This window comes from Trichosurus vulpecula, chromosome 8 (assembly GCF_011100635.1).
Source record: "Trichosurus vulpecula isolate mTriVul1 chromosome 8, mTriVul1.pri, whole genome shotgun sequence".
Taxonomy (NCBI): domain Eukaryota; kingdom Metazoa; phylum Chordata; class Mammalia; order Diprotodontia; family Phalangeridae; genus Trichosurus; species Trichosurus vulpecula.
This window is the reverse complement of record NC_050580.1, coordinates 115,192,756-115,212,387: the sequence shown is the minus strand read 5'-3', so window position 1 is coordinate 115,212,387 and position 19,632 is coordinate 115,192,756. Positions and strand designations below refer to the sequence as shown.

General features: G+C 40.4%; 1 protein-coding gene across 1 annotated transcript in view; it reads left to right on the top strand.

Annotated features, from left to right (window-relative positions):
* The window catches only part of FSD2 (fibronectin type III and SPRY domain containing 2), a 77,734-nt gene that overhangs the window by 30,007 nt on the left and 28,095 nt on the right, over positions 1-19,632 (top strand). The window contains exons 6-9 of the mRNA XM_036735653.1: positions 1,272-1,393; positions 5,935-6,090; positions 13,299-13,433; positions 18,385-18,538. Coding sequence (XP_036591548.1) covers positions 1,272-1,393; positions 5,935-6,090; positions 13,299-13,433; positions 18,385-18,538 — 567 coding nt within the window. The remainder of the gene's footprint in view (positions 1-1,271; positions 1,394-5,934; positions 6,091-13,298; positions 13,434-18,384; positions 18,539-19,632) is intronic.

Genomic DNA, 19,632 nt, shown 5'->3' with positions numbered 1-19,632 from the left:
GTTTTATAGAAGAGGAAACTGAGGTTCAGTAATTTGACCAGTATCATATTATTAGGGAATGATGGAATTGTGACTAGAGACCAAGTCTTTTGGCCCCCCTGCTTAAATCTATAAATGGGAATCTTAAGAATCTTTATTTGCAGGGTTGCTGGCTGTGCAGTAGAAATCATGAGACTACTTTATAAAACTTTATGTAGGATAGCAACTCTAGCATGTGCAGCAGTACTGTGTGATGGTATGATTCTAGGCTCCTAAAACTCATAGTCCTACAATATATGTAAAGGTAAACCAGTGATCAGACATCCCACAACCATGTCTTCCTCATTGTTTCTGGGAAAGAGCAACAACAAAGCACTTGAAGGGAAGAAGAGCATAGAGTGGGTGTCTGTGGAGGGACTATTGGGCAGAGACCCCTTTCTTGAACTAAAAGACCCTGGAACAGCTCTAGGAGGCATATGGAAGGCCCTGAAAGACACATACACAGGTGAAATGGTCTTTGAGAATTCTGAATCATGCTGAAGCTCTAGGAATCCTTCTCAGCACGGGTTAGACCCTGAGGGGCCAGTCCCATTTTGGAACCTCTGAAGACAGTGATCAGAAACTCCTGCATGTCTCCTGAATCTTTATCCAGGGAGTGCATGCCTATTCTCTGCTTTCCTGTCTCTCTCTATCTCACTTTGGTTGGAGATGGTTTCTGATGCATCCTTTTGTGTCTTTGCTTTGTAAACCTCAAAGCACTATATTAGCATGAATTATTATTGTGCTTTTATATTACATTTACCTAGAACTAGGACAAAACACTTGTATGCCCTAGGTAAGATTTGAAAACTGTAACTGCACCTCAGTTCTCACGCTGCTGTTCCCCTCACCATGACCCCTTATGTGTCGCTGACCAACAGAGGCTTGAGCCTTTACTGTAATTCCTGTGACTTGACATTATAAGAAATAACTAAGTACCATGGACAGCAGAATTCTAACATGTCCTTTCTTGCACACTTACCCTGTCTTTCACACAGCAGGTGCCTACACCTGATTCCAGTGCTAAGCATATTTAAAACAGATGAGCACAGCTAGGCAGAGTTCCAGAATTCCTGTTCACATTTTCTATGCAACCAACAGAAACTTAACACTAAGTAATAAAGATTCACTTTCTGCATTGAATAACAGAACAAAGAACTCCCCCTCCATCCATTAGCAGTGACAGAACAGTGTAAGCAATATCCCAACGGCACAATTCTATGCATTGTTAACATGGTCTCTTAAATGTGCAGACTCGGAGAGTTCCTGAAAACCAAAACAGATGTAGAGCTTTCCACACATCCAGATTTTGAAGACCAAACCATCGATTTCTCTGACATTGAGCAGCTGATGGATTCTATTAATGCCATTCCAGGTAGTTTTTTAATAAATGGACAAGCTTAGAGTCAATTTCAAGTTTGAATACTTGATACTTGGGAAATGTCTATTGTGACAAGCTAATGTTCCTCCACTTATTACCTAAAAGGAAGATTTAAAGTTACATTTTAGAAATCCATTTTCCTCCTAGCCTTCACGTTTTTTATCTTTACCTCCAGAAGTTCTTAAGGGATAGAACTCAGGGTATTACCTGTTGGTGGGTAAAGTTGCCTATGGTAACTATCCCCTTGGAGGATTTTAAGGCCTTAGATTTGTTACTAGGCAGGATTAAGATGTCATTTTGAATTTATAGCTGGTCCAGCTTTGTAAATAGCTACCAATTCACCTAGTTAGTTCCAGGAAAGTATTTCTGCTTTTACTTCTTTAGCTGTAGTACTTGAAATTCCCCTAGAGAAGAGGGCCAGCCAAACGAGTTGTGACGGTCAGTAAAAGCTTTGTATTTATTTGCAAGAGCATGGCAGGAAAAGTTGACCCAGTTCCCTTTTCCCATTAGAATAATTGTTCACCATAAAATCCTGTGGACAGCTATGTTGTAGCTATAAAATAATGGGGCTAATTAGCATAAACCACACATTAAAAAAACCAAACATTCTCTTTAGGTTACAACCCCAGGCTTAGCAGCATTCCATGAAAAGGAAATGAACCATTGGCCACGAGCACCAGGAAATGATCTTTTATCTGGATTCCTCTAAGAAACCAAAGTTTGATGTTGTAGAATGATAATAGTTATAACAATGACTCATTTGTGTATGCTTTAAAAGCTTAAGAAATGATTCATATCTCTTTGAAGACTTGGGGAAAGCTCTCTTCAAAACCTTAAGGTGATGATAACTTACTATAACAGTCCAAATTTAGGATTTCAGAAATCTTACAAATCAAATTTTATCCCCTAACCTTTCCCCCTTCCTTCCCTTTCAGTTAAAAACCAAACCCTGTGCCCCTCAACCCACCCCCACCCTCCCCTTCAAGACCGCAAATCCTTAGGCAGGGATGTGCCAGACTACTTGATTACACATTTAGAGGTGAGATCTTCGTGTCAGATGAAGATCAAAAAATCAGAATTCTCTTCCAAACATTATCAATAACAGCACCCAATGATCCCAGGGCCAGCAGCTCAGCATCATGCTCTTTATTTTTTTTTTAATTTTTATTGCTATTTTTTATTTTTTAAATTTGATTTTTTTATTTTTAGTTTACAACACTTAGTTTTACATGTTCTTGAGTTTCAAATTTTCTTCCCTTCTCTCCCCTCCCCTCTGCCCCACCCAAACCGGCATGCAGTCCGATATAGATTCTACATAGACCTTCGCATTAAACTTATTTACACAATAATAAAGTTGCAAAGAAGAATTATGACCAATGGAATGAATCATGAGAGAGAAGAAACAAAACCAAAAAAAAAAGGAGGAAAAAAAGAGAGCAAATACTTTGCCTCAGTCTGCATTCAGACTCCTCAGTTATTTCTCTGGATGTAGATAGCTCTTTCCATCATGAGTCCTTTGGAGCTGTCTTTGAGCCTTGTATTGCCGAGGAGAGCCAAGTCTATCAAAGTTAGTCATCGCAGAATCAATATGTCTGTGGTTATGTATAATGTTCTCCTGGTTCTGCTCCTCTCACTCAGCATCAGATCACATAGGTCTTTCCAGGTGATTATGAAGTCCGTATCTTCCCTGTTTCTTATAGCACAATAGTATTCCATTATATTCATATACCACAACTTGTTCATCCATTCCCCAATTGATGGGCATCCCCCTGATTTACAATTCTTTGCTACCACAAAAAGGGCTGCTATAGATATTTTTGTACATACAGGTCCCTTTCCCACTTGTGTGATCTCTTTGGGATATAGCCCTAGGAGTGGCATTGCTGGGTCAAAGCGTACGCACATTTTTATAGCCCTTTGGGCGTAGTTCCAAATTGCTCTCCAGAATGGCTGGATCAGTTCACATCTCCACCGACAATCAGCATCATGCTCTTATTCCCATTTTATACTGATAGGTTATAGAAAGAAACCTTTTTGTTTAAAATGTTTGTTCTGTTCTCTTCAAATGTTTTTAGTATTTTAAACTATTTGCCTGAAAAGATTGAGCGATCTGATGCTACTCATTTATTTGTTTGTTTGTTCATTCATTTTAAAATTTATTTTAAGGAGAGGGGGGCAGGCTTCTGGAAGCCTGCTGTAGAGTTACTAAGGAAAACAGTGCTATGGAAATACAGAACAAATAAAAGGAAGAATGGAAGAAATAATTCGTAAAGCAGTTACAGAGCTCTATTTCTGAATGGGAAAAGACCATCTTGGGATTTTAGAGACTTGTATCATACTGAAATATGATTTTTCTCTCTTTCTAATTTTGGCATCTTTTCAAAGAAGACACAGGAATCAGAGGAAGCAGGGAGCACCTGGAGTGATCATGAAGTATGCTAAGAAAGTAATTTAATGCCTTTTCTCTCAGGTGTGCCTAAGTCTAAAGGCCTAGTCTTTTAGAGGGTGTTCAAAGGCCTAAAGAAAGTTGCCCACAAAGGCTTTTTCTTTAAAACCTTGAAACACCCTAAAATCTTGAAGTTCAGAAACCAGAGCCAGAGCTATACAAGTGTTCTAAAAGTATTTCCTATGTGAAGAAAAGGATCAGGAGGAGTTTAAAGGTTGTTTTCTGCTTGAGGAAGAAGGAAGGCCATTAGAAGATTAGGTAGTAATTCATCATAGTTAAAGGTTAATGAGAAAGATCATAAATTGTAACTAAACATTTGTATTTTAAAATCTTGCTCTAAACCACAGGAGTCTTTGAAATGTGTTATGCTGAGTACAAATTAGCGATTAGCTAATAACTACATTTTTGTACTTTTAATTCTTTAATAGAAAAAAGCACAGGAGAATGGAAACATATTAGGTCATGAACATAAAAGCCAGGCATTTCCATACACCTACTGGTAGCTATTCAAAGTCCACGCACACTATTTGAGAGGAAATAAACAGTTTCATGTGTTCCAGCTTTGTAAACTCAAATCTACAAAGAGATAGCACAGATCTCGCTTCTTCACACTCCTTGTCTCCCCTCCTCCACAAAACATAATGTCTTAGGAGTCAGTCCATAGGTGGGGCTGTACCCTACCTTCCACAGGCACCTTTGTTCACATTTGTTCTCTCCCAGCTCCCTCATGTCTAACTTCTCCCCTGAATCTAGGCTCATTTCCTCTTCTTTAGGCTTACACTCAAACCAAAGGGCCTCCAAGTTTTCTCTCTTTTTTCCCATACACAGGCAGTCTTCCTGAATGATGCATCCCATTCCTCATCAACTCACAAGCTGCAGCATGATTACAATTCTCTTACTCCTGTCTTATTTTTGTATGGGACTTTTGCCCCAGTCCTGAGATTCTATCATCCCTGATGAGGTAGACAATCCCTTGGTGGGATGCTGATCAGGTGGGCTCTCTCTGGCCCTCACCTTTCTAGGTTGAGAACATCAATAGCTCCAATTCATAACAGCTGACAATGGGGTAACAAAGAATGCAGGAACCTAACAGGAAGTTAAAGAAACACAAAGGCTGGATTGAAATGAATAGACTCACGCAAGGCTGCATAAAGTAAATAGTCAAAACTTCTTGGCTAAAGCTGTATCCATTACACAATACCTTCAGGTGGAGAAATAGAGGTGGCAAGGGTGTGGTATAGGACAGGAGGAGAGCAGCTGTGTGGGCAGCACAGCCAGAACAACTTCTCTCTAGCTATTGCCACTACTTTAGGCATTAACCTTGAGCTATATCTTGCAGCATCAGGGACTCCTCTGATGCTGGTGATCTGATTTCCATTTTTTTCCCCACATTCTTAAAGAATTTATTAAAGATTAATCATGATGTTTGTTTCCACAGCATAAACTCTTATTTTCTAAAGAATCCAGTACCTAGGAAGGCATCAATTAATCTATCTATAGTTGGGAAAGGAATGTGGCAGGAGGGACTCATTTGAATTGTTTAGTTTGCTAGGGATGTTGACCACTGAATGAGAAAGTGGACACCACTCAAGCTAACCATCAAGAGTATAGCACCTCTTATCTCCTTATGGGAATACTTGGGGAAGAAGACTGAACTCACTCATGGGAACTATTTTATCTGTGTATTCATTGGTGATAAAGTTTTGGGGGACTGATTCATGCCACCCAAACTCACAAGAGACTGATTGGCAATGGGAGATATACCAAGCAAGATGAGAAGGATTGGAGGTAATCTACATGCAGTCCTGAAAAAAGGAGAGTAGGAGAATACGAATTTGCTCATCTTTCTCCAGGACTGTTCAGGGAGGGAGAAGCTCTAATTCTAGATGACTGCTTTATTATTTAGAAAGAATTATTTTATTTAGATTACTTAGAAAGAAATAAAAATGAAACGGAGAGAGGTCATTATGGGTTGGACTAGAAGACACTGAGCTTCTATGAATTCATCAGGCAATCGTAGCTTGAAATAAATCTCTCTTTGACACCTTTATCTCTAGCTGATTTTTTTTTCTTCCTTGACTATATATAGCTCCTTGTGCTCCAGTGATCAATACGCAAACACCTAATTCAGCAACGGGGACGTCAGTCAAGGTGTGCTGGAGTCTGTTCTCTGATGACACTGTAGAGAGCTACCAGCTGTCTTATAAACCTGTCAGTGATGGTGCACAAAGTGAGGAGGAAAAAGGTATGGTTTCATGAGCAGTATTTTTATAGAGCAGACTATGTGCTATGTTCAGAGTTGTATTTACCAAGTTAAGTCTAGTGGTTATACATAGGATGGACCAAAGGGTATGGGATTGGGGTGGGGGAAATGAAACTGGTCCCACATGACTTCTGAGATCTGTGATCCTAAGAGACATCAGTTAGGAAATTCTGCCCCCAAATTTGCTAGTGTCCTTTCTCCTGAAATTCCTTTATTTTTTATTTACTTATCTGTGTACTTGTTTTCACTCTAATAGAATATAAGCTCCTTGAGGATAGGGATCATTTCATTTTTTTTTTGTCTTTGTATCTAATGTGCCTAATATAGTGTTTGGCATATAGTAGGCATTTGATAAGTGCCTTTAATTTATATTTAATAAATAAAGAAAGTTAGGTGTTACAGAGGCAGCTAGGTGGTGCAGTAGCTATAATACTGCAGTTACAATCAGAAAGACTTGAACTGAAATCCTGCCTCAGGCTCTAACAGTGTCACCCTGAGCAATTCACTTAACTTCTGCCTGCCTCAGTTTTTTCATCTATAAAATGGAGATAATAATAGTAGAGAATCAAATTATGAATTGTTCTAAGGATCAAATGAGATAAAATTTGTAGAGTGCTTTGCAAACCTTAAAATACCACATAAATGCTAGCTATTTATTATTATTAGTAGTAACAGTATATGCTTGCTGAATGAATAGTCGGTTCTTGATAAATGATTTTGGATGAATGGAGAGATGATTAAATGAATGAATGTACATCCTTAGCAAGACTGGAGGAGGAGGAGATGGTTTGGTATTTCACCTAGATCATGGTTGGGAGTGGGGTTGATCAAGAATGGGTCTAGGATAGAGAGCAGCTTCTTGTCTGAAGATTGCTTAGCTTTCAGGTACGAGGCAGCGTGGCTGAATTGAAGACAAAACAAAGTTTCCCTCATCTAAGGGAGGCTGATCAGGCTGCTAGGTAGCATAGGGCATTGAATGTGGTGTCAGGAGGACATCAGATTGAATCCCACCTCACATACGCACTAGCCGTGTGAGCCTGGATGAGTCATCTGACCTTTGTTAGCCACGGTTTCCTTGTCTGTGAAATGGGGACCTTAGCACCTATCTCTCAAGGCCAATGTGAGGATCAAATGTAAAGCACTTAAAGCACGATATAAATGCCAGTTGTCATTGTTATTATCTGGGAATTACCCTGTTCTCAAAGGCTGTAGAAGCAATTTGGCATTGCTTAGAATGGGCAGTAATCCCCCCTCCACCTCCAAGAAGCCATTCAAACTTCATCAACTAAATTTTTCAAAGCTAGTGATCCTACCTCTACTTTCTCTCAGCTGCTGATGTCCCGGTAAGGAGAGGGGGAAGGGGCAGACCTAACCTAATAAAGAAACAAGATGTCACAGGTCAAAATACCAAATTTTAAATTAATATTGTTGCTGTTGTTTAGACATTTTCAGTTTTTTCTTACTCTTCATGACCCATTTTGAGGTTTTCTTGGCAAAGATACTGGAGCAGTTTGCCATTTCCTTCTCCAGCTCATTTTACAGATGAGGAAACTGAGGCAAACAGGGTGAAGTGACTTGCCCAGAGTCACACAGCTAGTATTTACTGAGGCTGGATTTGAACTCAAGTTTTCCTGACTCCAATATAATCAGTTTTCTTTGTAATTCTATATATTTTGCACATTTAAAAACATTATTTTGAGAAGGGATCCATGGTTTTACTAGACTACCAAAAGGATATATGACACAAAATAAATTAAGAATCCCTGCTCTTGAGGATGCAAATGGAGAGAAGCCATTTTCCCTAGCCTTAGGGAGTGGAGAGTTTAGTTGAAGAAATAAGCTATAAATAAATAAAAAGTTAAATAACCATGATTTAAATGCCAATGTCATAAGACCATCCATGATTAATTGCTAAATTAGTCATACAGTTAGTACATGCAAAAGATGGAGAGCTGATGTCAGCTGTAGTGGTCTAGTACCTTTTTATAGTTCTATTTTGTCTTCTAATTTGTAAATATGTATTCAACATAAAAATGTCAAAATGCATCTAGGGCCCCCAACCCAAAATATTGGGAAGGTGGTATTTAATTTCACCATGTAGTCATGTTACTGACATTGAGAGGTTCTGACACAGGCTGCCGAAGAGCAGACAAAGCCTTGGCTAAAAAATGTTGCTGTTCTTTCTATGTCTTTGGAATTGCCATAGTGACAGCTTCCTATTTAATTCTTCCTATTTATTCTTGCTAACTAGGTGATAAGCTCAGTTGTTTCTCAGCTGCTGAAGGAAGGAAAGAAGGAAGAGTTATTAACCCCCTTTAATTTTATTGCCCTGGAACAAAGCCATGATCACCTGTTCTGGTTCGATTTCTGCATTGGTTAGGCACTTGTAGAAATGCAGCATTTTAACCAGCCACAATCTTAAATCCAACAACCTGAGAATGCAATTCTAATATCTTTTGAAAAAGGGCCTCCTCAAAATATAAAACGCCTGATGGTCTTAGCTGAGGAGAATTAAGCAAGTGGAGGGGGGAAATAAAATCTTTTTTCCTGAGTTTAGTGTAACATTTATAGAGGGTCATAGATTTAGAAGTGGAAGAGACCTTACAGATTATCTAGGTTAACCCTTTAATTTTTATAAATGGAAAAACTGAGGTCCAGAGGGGTTAAATGACTTGGCCAGGGTCACACAGGGAGCAGCTGCAGAGGTGAGTTCTCCTCCCACTGCACTAACCTGCTGCCCCAGTTAGAGATCTGGAATGTGACAGGTGTCTTTGGAATTGGAATTTCCAATATAGAAGTAATCGTCTTTATGGAAGCAGGTGTCATTTGGAAATGGAATTTCATTTAAAAATGAACATGTTACCAGGGACATTGATGCCGATCACTGAGACTGGAGGACTAAGAAAGAAGAGAAGAAAAAGATCTAGAAATGTTGGTACCATTTATGCCTAATTATCACACAGGCAATTGTGATTATTTCTTTCCTTAAATGAGTCAGATTAACTCAGTTTTAAATCTGATTTGATTACAACATTGAATTGTTCTGTACACTCAGCCCTCTGAGTGTGCTTCAGAGGATTGTCTTCTCACAACTTTAAAAATTAGAGGAAACATTGGTTCCAATGACACACAGCTTTTCTCAAACTTAATTGCCAAAGGTAGAAATAGCACAAGGGGCACAGGGGGTTTACTCCACGATGTCAGAAAAATGAGGTTCGAGTACAAAAATATCACCAAATGCTAACTGAAATAATAAATAATTAGAAAACAGAAGATATATGCCTTGGAATCTTGGGGAAGAAAAGGAGGGGAATGTCAAAAGAGAAAGGGACTGACTCATTTGGATAGATTGTAAACTCTTTGAGGTCAGGAATGGTTTCATTTTTGTCATTCTGTCCCCAGTACCTGGCACTGCACCTGGGGGAGCAAATGAGATAATAGATGTACTGCAAACCTGAGAGAGATATGCAAAGGCTAGATATTATTATTACACAGTAGATGCTAAAATCAACACTTGTTGGTTTGGATTGATTGAACGGTTTGGAGACTTAGGCTGGACATTGGAAACCTACCAGGTCTTAGAAAACCTTAGTGATGATGGGACATTTGTGTTGGTGCCCCCAAGGGCATTCTAGATCTTGTCTTGTCAAGGGGAGGAGAAACTATGAAAGGAGACAGACTAACTCATCACTTTTGACCCATTTCTCAATGTAAATCACTGATAACAGGTCTATTCTTGTTTTTATTGTGGAAAGGATATTAGGATATTAGTTCACTGCGTACCTGCAATAGGAGAAGAACCTGTGGTGGGGAAATGGGAGGCTTGAGTTATTGAAGACCAGGGTAAATGATGGATATCAGATTATTTCCTTATTTGCAGCTGACTCTCAGTGGTAGAATATTAGAACTAAAAGAGAACTTAGTCCAATCATCTAATTTTATAGAAAAGAAAATGGAGGGTCAGAGAGGGAAATAAATAACTTACGAGGGTCACACAGTCACAGAACTAGAACTTAAGTCTCCTAGACTCCTGGTCCAGTGCTCTTTTCATTAAATTAGGCTAATTTTGATGGAGAGTTTGGAGGTAGGATTGAGGTAAGGGAGCAAGGGAGCACAGGAAGAAGGAAAATGAATGAAGTCTCAAAAAGAGAAGCTGAGATACTAAACACAAAGTTACACTTCACAGTTGCATAAGGGTCAGACTTGTGTATTGACAGACAGATAAAAGCCGTATCCTAGCCATAACAGGCAGTGTGGAATTATAGAGGGCCTGCCGGGACCCAGTAAAATCAAGGTTTATTCTGTAAAATTGACATTATACACATAGTGTTAGACCATTACTCTTGCAATGGTTACATTCTCCTTTTCCTATCTTGTAACTTTGGTGAACCAACTCTTTGGTATCTTCCACTCTGGATTCCTTTGCCTCTTTGCCCTATTGCCAATCATGACTTGCCAAGCCCCAGTAATTCTGCTACTTTCTACCCTCTTCACTCCTATTCAGATATTCCTGGAGCTGGAAGAATTCATGGAACTGTGCCGACTAGTCACACTACCAATTTGTGTTGTCTCGTCTCCACTGTGTCCTCACTATCACAAGAAAAATAATCTATTCTTTCATGATGGGTTCACCATCCTGCTCTTCACAGTGGCTGTTCTAAACCTTCTCATCTTTCCTCAGGTTTCCCACTATACCTACACCCCCCCACCCTCTAAGCCAGGGACCTTCATCAAAAAATTGAGACCATGTGCCATAGGGACCCTCTTCTTCCTCCTTCCTCATCTCAAATAACTTGGATATTTTCTTCCACTATCTTCTATTTGAGATTAAAAAAAAGTAGTCCTTCTACTTGCCAAGGCAAAAATCCTATATCCTCCTGTCTTTTCCAGCAAATACGCCCACTACCATCCCCACTTTACATTGCTCTTTGTCTGCTGGTCTCTTCTCTGCTGCCTACAAGCAAGTATGCCCATATTTCCTCCATCTCTAAAAAGAAAAAAAAGCTACACTTGATCTGATTGTTTCTACTACTTGTCATTCTATTTCTCGCCTACTTTCCATGGTTAAACTCCTTAAAAGTGGTGCCTTCACTTCCTTTTTTCTTACTCTCTTCTAAAGTCTACGCATTCTGACTTCTGACTTCATTATTCAACTGAAATGCACTGTCCAAAGTTACCAGTGATCTCCTAATTGCCAAATCGAATGACCTTTTCTCAATCCTGATCCTCCTTGACTTCTCTGCAACATTTTACACTGCTGATCACCTCCTGCATATTTTCTCTTCTCCAGGTTTTTGAGACACTACTCTCTCCTGATTCTCCTCCCATCTGACTGATTCTTTTCAGTCTTCTTTACTGGTTCTTCCATGTAATACCCTGTAACCATGGGGGTCCCCCAAGGGTCTCTCTTGGGCCCCCTTCTCTTTTCACTCTGCACTATTTCGTAGAGTGATCTCACTGACTCGTGTGGGTTTAATTATCATCATCATGCAGAAGATTCCCAGGTTTATATATCCAGCCTCGATCTCTCTGCTGAACTACAGATGCAAATTTTCTAATGCCACATGGGCATCTCAAATCGGATGCCTGTAGGCATATCAAACTCAATATGTCCTAAACAGAGCTCATTTTCTTGCACTTGTACCCTCCCTGCTTACGAACTTCTCGATCACCTTGAAGTGAAGATATTTTCCCAGTAACCCAGACCTACAATTTCTGTCATCCTTTGACTCTTCACTCATTTCATGTGTCCAATCCATCGCCAAATCTTCATTTCTAGTTTCATGACATCTCATAAACAACATTTTCTCTCCACTCACACAGCCACTTCTCTATGTCACCCCTTCCTCACCTCTTGCCTGGACTACTGCAATAGTTTGCTGACTGATCTCCCCCAGCCTTCAGATCTTGCCAATCTAATCCATCCTTCACTCAGCTTCGAGGGGATTTTTATAAAACATAGGTCTGATCACATCATCCTCCTCTACTCAAAGAGCTCAAGTGGCTTCCTCCCTCCAAGCTCAAATAGAAACTGTTTGGCATTGAAAGCTCTTCATAACCTGGTCCCTTCCTGGCTCTCCACCTTTCTTAAACCTTACTCTCCTCCATGTACTCCATGATCCAACTATAGTGACCTACTTGCAGCTCCTTGAACATGACACTCCATCCATATCTTTGCAATGCATGTCTACCATGCCTGGAATGCTCTATTCCCTCCACCCCTAACCTCTCTAGTTTCCCTGGCATCTTTCAAGACTCAGCTCAAATCTCATCTTCTGCAGGAGGCTGCTAAATGCCTCCCCTTTTCAAACTGCCTTTGTATGCTCTGTAATAGCTTGTTTTTACGTTAATATTGTCATAGTATTAAAATTTACATTCCTTGAGAGTAGGAACTATTTTTTGCCTTTCTTTGTGTTCCCATCATTTAGCACAGAGCCTGGTACAGAGTAGGTACTTAATAGATGTTTATTGACTTGTTGACTTAGTACCCTGCCTCACAGGGTGGCTGTGGGTCCGCAGTGAGAGAATGTATGTGTATCACTTTGCAAACTTGAAAGTGCTTCATCACTATATAAATGTCAGATATTATTATTATTATTATTAATTTGAGGAAAAAATCCTCAAAACTTTATCTGATTTTGACCTCTAGCCTCATGTCCTTGTATCTCTTTATATTTTGTATTTAGTTATTTGTGTATGTTTTATATCTTTCCAGGAGTATGTGAGCTCCTTGAGGGCAGCGTCTCTTCCTTCCTTCCTTCCTTTTTCCTTCCTTCTTTCTCTCTCTCTTTCTCTCTCTCCCTTCCTTCCTTTCTTTCTTTTTTCTTCTTTCCTTCCTTTTCTGTCTCTTTCTCTCTCTCTCTCTCCTTCCCTCCCTCCCTTCCTTCTTCTTCCTCTTCCTTTCTTCCTTTCTTCCTTCCTTCTTTCCTCCCCCTTTTTTTGGTCTTTGTATCCCTTGCACTAAGACAGTGCCCTGCACTTTGTAGGTGCTAGTAAAGGTTTACTGAATCAAATTGAATTATAAAATACATTTGTTTTGAGGAGATTCCTTCATCAAAGGATGACTATGCTTTAAGGGGCTGCAGGGAAGGATGTTTTCAGGATTTAAAGCAATGAAAAAATTCAGGGACATTCGACTCATTTCCATGTTTTATAAAAGAGCTGAGGTCATGTCTCTTTTTTCATTTCAGAGTTTTCAGTGAATGTCAAAGAATCACACTATTCTGTGGCCAACCTTGTGCCTAATACCCAATATGAATTTTGGGTCACAGCTTCGAATAGCACTGGCGTCAGCCCACCAAGTGAACGAGCAGTGTACGTGACAGGTAATGTGTTCTGCTGATGTCCAGGGAGCCAGGCCTCGGTACATTCACTCAGAGAGACACAGAATCTTGGCCAGTGCAGTTTTATGTGCTATTCAGATGGATGAATTATGTGGTTTCTAGATAAATACTGGCATTTTCCTTTTAGACTTATAATTCCTATTATGATTGCCATGCTAAGAAATAAATTTTTTTTAAAAATGAAAGCAGGGCACAGTAGTGTGTTTGGAGGGTGGGAATGGAGGGGAAGGAATGGTGGTATAGAGATGTGTGATACACATTGGTCCCCAAATAGCAAGGATCTTAGAGAGGTTTGAGAATGTAAGAAAATCAGGAATGAGAATGGGAGAATCTCAGTGAAAGAAAAGGTTCACACAGCAATCAAGAGAAGCAGAGATGGGCTGGGAAAGGGCCAGCTGTGCCCAGAGCATCTCCTCTTCACAGCGTATGAAACCCCAGTCCCAGCCTCATACCTGGGTAGCTATGAGGTAGTAGAAGGCCTTCTCACTCACATCTAAATTGGAGTCTGGACTTTAGTTTGTTCATGTTGGATTAAAATTATAGATTTAGGAACAGAAGAAACCCAAGGGTCATCAGATTTCAACACTTCATTGTGCAGATGAGGAAACAACCCCAGAGAAGAGACCTGCCCAAGATGGTGCAGGTAATACCAGTAGAGCCAGGAGTGTGGAGCCAGGTGTTCTGGTTCCAAAGCATTGCTCTTCTTACAGTATCACTCTGGCTTCCATGTAAAAGGAGGGACTCAATAACTCAGTTTTCAATTCAACAGTCATTTAGTAAGTCCCTACTCTGCTCCAGGCAATCAACAAGGCTTTGTTGAGAACCTACTACGTGCTAGGCACTGGGAATAGGAGCACAAAGAACAAAAATAAAAGTCCCTACGTTCTAGTCTTGATGGAACTTACAATCCTTTTTTTGGTGGGGAAACAAGACATACGAGATACAGAATACAAATTCGTTTCATGTGGGGAGGTCACTAGCAACTGGGGTGATCTGATGGTGGCACTTGAGGGAATTGGACTAGAAAGTCTGTGAGGTCCTTCTAACTTGGAGATTCTGTTCTATGTCCTTTCCTCTCTCAGGGCCCTCCCTAGCTCCTTTCCTTCCTGTTACTTGCGCTGCTTACTTCATGAGGTTGTTGTGGGAATGGCTTCAGAGATTCTGTGCTTTGTAACCCTTTAAATCACATTAGATAAAACAGGAGGTCATTGTTCTTGTGGTCAGCATTACTCCATGCCTCTCCAAGGCACACATTCTCAGGAGAAACCCCGCCAGACAACCTGTGTTCTCTTGTTTTCATTTATTGGCTATGAATTGAATTATGCTACTGAAGTCCAGAGTGTGAAGTAATGGCCACCAACATAAGATGTTGCCATGATCCATGTAGGCATGCTTCATAACGCTATGAGGCAGCAAGTTATAACCTAGTCATTCTTTCACATTTTTAACAGCACAATTTCCCCCATTCAGAATAAATACGGGGTATTCTTAAAGTCTTAAGGCAGTTTTAACTTACTAAATCTCAAGACTTTGGGAACACCCTATATACACTGTGGTTGCAAGATTCTGATGCCAAGGCAAATCTTTTGCTTCTCCTTAGTTCAGTTCAGAAAAGGGGACCAGTCATTAGCCTGGGAGTCAAGACTCCTGGGTTCTAATCTCACCTCTGCCAATAACTAACTGTGTAACCTTGGGCAAGTCAAAGAACACTGGATGTGGAGTGAGAGGACCTGATTCTGAATCCCAATCCTACCCCTTGCCACCTCTTTGACCCTGGGCAATTCACTTGGCCGTATTATCCTCATCTATAAAATGGTAGTTGGACTAGATGACCTCAAAGGTCCCCTCTAAATTTATGATGCTATGACCTCACCTTTTGGGGCTTTGATTTCCCTATCTATAAAATGAGGAGGTTGGACTAGATGGTCTCTAAGGTTGCCTTGTCTCACTTCCTCTCCAGAAGACATTGCTCCATACTTTGCTGAGAGAATAGGAGCCAGACATTACTTTAACCTGGTTTTACACTTCAGACCCGCTCAGGACCATCTCCATGCTTCCCTCCTATGCTCTAGCCTCAGAGGAAGAGCTTATCTCTTTTCTTGGTAATGTCAAGTGCTCCTCTTGTGCCCTTGATCCCCTCTTTCATCTCCAACCATCAATCTCTATCCACTGGCTCCCTCCCTACTGCCTCCATTGGACCAGATCTCTCCTATCCTTAAAAACCTTCCTTTGACCCCACCATCCTTAAACTACTGTCTCATGTGTCTCCTCCCTTTCAAAGCCTTATTGCTAGAATAATCCATTTAATCTGGTGCCTCTCCTTTCTCAATTCTTAACCCCTTGCATTCTGCTACTTCCTAACTCCACATCTGCTCTCATCAAGGATACCAGTAACCCCTTATTTGTGAACAAATGGCCTTTTCTCAGTATCCATCTTTCCATCAGTCAATGTCTTAAGTGTCTGCTGTGTTCCAGGTACTATGCTAGGCACTGGGGATAGAAACACAATTGAACTTCTTGTTCTCTCTGCAGCATTTGATCCTGGATTTCCAAGATATTGCTCTTTCCTGGTCTTCCTCCTACTTGTCTGACAGATTCTTCTCATTCTTCTTTGCTGGACCATAATCCGTGTCCAACCTCCCGTGCACGTCTGTATTCCAGGGTGTCATCCAGAATCCTCTTCTCTTCCTCTCATGCTACCTCTTTGATGCTCTTATCAGTTTCCATGAATTCAATGATCATCTCTATGCAGATGACTCCCCAATCTACACATCGTGACTTCATGTCTTTCCTGACCTCCGAACCCACATCACCAGCTAAGAAACACTGACACATGTACATCCCATAGGCGTCTCAAACTTGACGTGTCCAAAACAGAACTTATTATCTTTCCCCCTTAAATGACACTCCTCTAAATTCCCAGTTTCTACTGAGGGCACTACCATAATTAGTCATTCAAGTTTGCACCTTTGGAGACATATTTGACTCTTCACACTTTCTCACTTCCTCCCGTTCTCCACCTCCCCCATCCAATTAGCTGCCAGGTCATATGCTCCAGAGGCAGCTAGGTGGTGCAGTGGCTAGAATGCCAGGCCTGGAGTCAGGAAGACTCATCTTCCCAAGTTAGAATCTGGCCTCAAACACTTACTAGCCATATGAGCCTGGGCAAGTCATTTAGCCTTGTTTGCCTCAGTTCCTCATCTGCAAAATGAGCTGGAGAAGGAAATGGCAAACCACTCCAGTATCTTTGCCAAGAAAAACACAAATGGGGCTACAAACAGTCAGATACAACTGAAATGACCGAACAACAGTGACAACATGGCTCCTAATCTCCTCAGCATCTCTTGAATCCATTACCTTCTCTCCATCACAGACACCAGCCTAGCTCAGGCCTTCATTACTTCTTGGTTAGACTACTGCCATAGCTTCCTAATTGGTCTTCTTATCTTGTGTCTCCCCTCTCTGGTCCTTCATCCACAAAACTGGTATTTCTAAAGCTCAGGTCTGGCCGGTCATGCCCATGGTCAAGAAAGTTCACTTGCCTGTAATATAAAATACTAGATCCTCCGTCAGTCATCTAAAAGGCTTCATAATCTGGCTCCAATCTATCTCCTTAAAAATATTACTCCCCCTCAAACATTCATGGATTCCAGCAAAACTGACCTCCTTGCCGATCCCATTACACAACATTCCACCTCCTGCCTCTATGATCTACCATTCCTCATGCCTGGAATTCTGTCCTTCATTACCTCCATCTCTTGGAATCCCTAATTCCATTTAGGACTCAGCTCTGGTGCCACATTCTTTCCTGATTGATCCTCCCACCCCACCCCACCCCTCCATGCACCACCTGAAATTACTTTGTATTTACTTATCTATATGTGCATCATATCCCTCAAGTAGAATGTGGGATATTTTAAAGCAGGGATTGTTTTGTTTTTGTCTTTCCCAGGGTCTGTCTCAGGAACCTTGCCCAGCACTTTTCACACAGGAGGCACCTAAATGTTTGTTGAATTGGATTGAATTCCAGCCCTAGCATTTGATATCTCTTAAATAAACAAAACCAAAACAATTTGCCTGATACTCCCTCCCTTGATTCAATACTTGTTCTTTGGTCATGGAAAGGCGAGAAACCTTCTTAGCTCCTCTCCCATCTTCTCTCCAAGAGTTTGCAGCTTAAAGTCCATACAATATTAACTCTGAAAGCATAGGACTTAGAGGCAAGAGATCTGGGCTCAAATTATAACCCTGGTAGTTATTAGCTCTGTGACCATAGGTAAGCCACCTAACCTCTCTGTTCCTCAGTTTTCTCATCTGTAAAAGAGATCATATTTGTATTACCTACACGGGGCAAGGTGAGGCAAGCACTCCATAGGTCTTATGGCATACTAGTGGGGTGAGCTCTTTTTGTTATTAGATCATTTGATTGAAATATGGAAGGGACTCTGACCCAACAGTTTCCATTTTAAGATGACGAGACTGAAGCCTAGAGAGGAAAAGTGATTTGCCCAAAGTCACACGGTAAAGAGTGAAGGCAGGATTCGCACCTAGACAGTCTGACTTCAAATCTGTCACTCTTTCCATTATTTTTCTTAAGGAATTTTCCTTGTATTCTTTTAATTACAAAATATTTTGGGGAAAGGAATGGGTCGAGGATGGTTGCTTATGCTTATTTGCAGCCAAATATTAGATCAGAAGCAAATGAATCATAAGATCATGGATTTAGAGATAGAACCAACCCCTTCCTTGTACAGATGAAAAAAGGGGGTGTAGAAAAACGAAGTGTGACTTGCCAAGTGTCACATGGCTAGGTAAGTGTCTGAGGTGGGATTGAGGCCCAGGTCATCCTGACTCCAGGTTCAGTGTCCTGTCCACAGCATACCACGTTGCCTCTCCAATGGTTTCCCTTCTGCTTTCTTTCCCTGAATCTTAGCTCCTTCACCTCCCATTATCAAGAGCAAAGACATCCTAAGTTGTGAGCATGCTGCCTTGGTGCGCTGGGAATCTGGAAACATGAATCCTGTGGACTCCTACACCATTGAACTGTCTAAAGTAGACAGTGAAGAACCCGCGAATGTCGTCACAGAGTGAGTCAATACAGGTCAAGGCTATGGCTCAAGAATGCTCAATAATCACTTTTATGTCATGCAGGACAACGCTCCCTAGTCACATTGCGTGTGAAACACAAGTTGCCTGAAGAAAGAAAATTGGATTTTGAGATAAACAATATCTTTAATTTGGCCTTGCTTGGTTGTAGCAAAAAGTGAAAGTTTAAACCCCTTCCAGGGAGTGAAGATGCAGGGGAAATCAGAAAGGCCAAGGACTCAAAGGCTTTTTTTTTTTCATATAGTCATGTTAAATATAAACCTTGTCTATACATTCATCTTTTTAAAAGGTTCCAATCTTTTCAAATAATTTAGGATTTTACTTATTTTCCTTGGAAGATGGAGCAATGATGTGTTGGGGGAAATGTGGTGGAAAGTTAATAATAGACTAGATCAGAATTATATAAGGCAAGTGGTATTTTTCTTCTTCTTTGCTGTCTGTCTGTGAAGGTAGTTCAATTCCTGGCACAGTACAGGTATACAGGTGTGTAGGCCCAGATCAGAATAGACTTGGACTATCCCCATCCAAAAATGTCTACCCACATGACTGGTTCAAACTCTGTCTAGAGCAGACCTCCTTGCTAATGTTTTATTTTATTCTTGCTATTTGCAGAGTATAGGATTATTTACTTAGCCCTAAAGATTCAGCTAAAATTAATTGCAATAATCTTATTAAAATAACAGGACAAAAATGAATTTACAATAATCATTAGAATTTACTATAAAACTCATCAGGAGATAGAAAATATATATCCAAATTAACTATAAAGTGTATAAAATATCCAGGAGCCTCCCTACTAAGATACATTCAGGTCCTGTTTGAATACAACTTCAAGACACTTTAAATGAGAAAAAAAAGAAGACAAATGGAAGAAATACAAGTTGTTCATAATTAGGTCATGCCAATATAATAAAAAAATGACAGTACTTCCGAAACTGATTTATATCCTTAGCCTCATAACAATCAAACTTTCAAAGAGTTATTTGTAGAACTAAACAAAATAATACCAAATTGGAGAAATCATGAAAAGAGTAAGAATGGAGACTAGCATGAAATAATGAAAGGTGAAATGAGC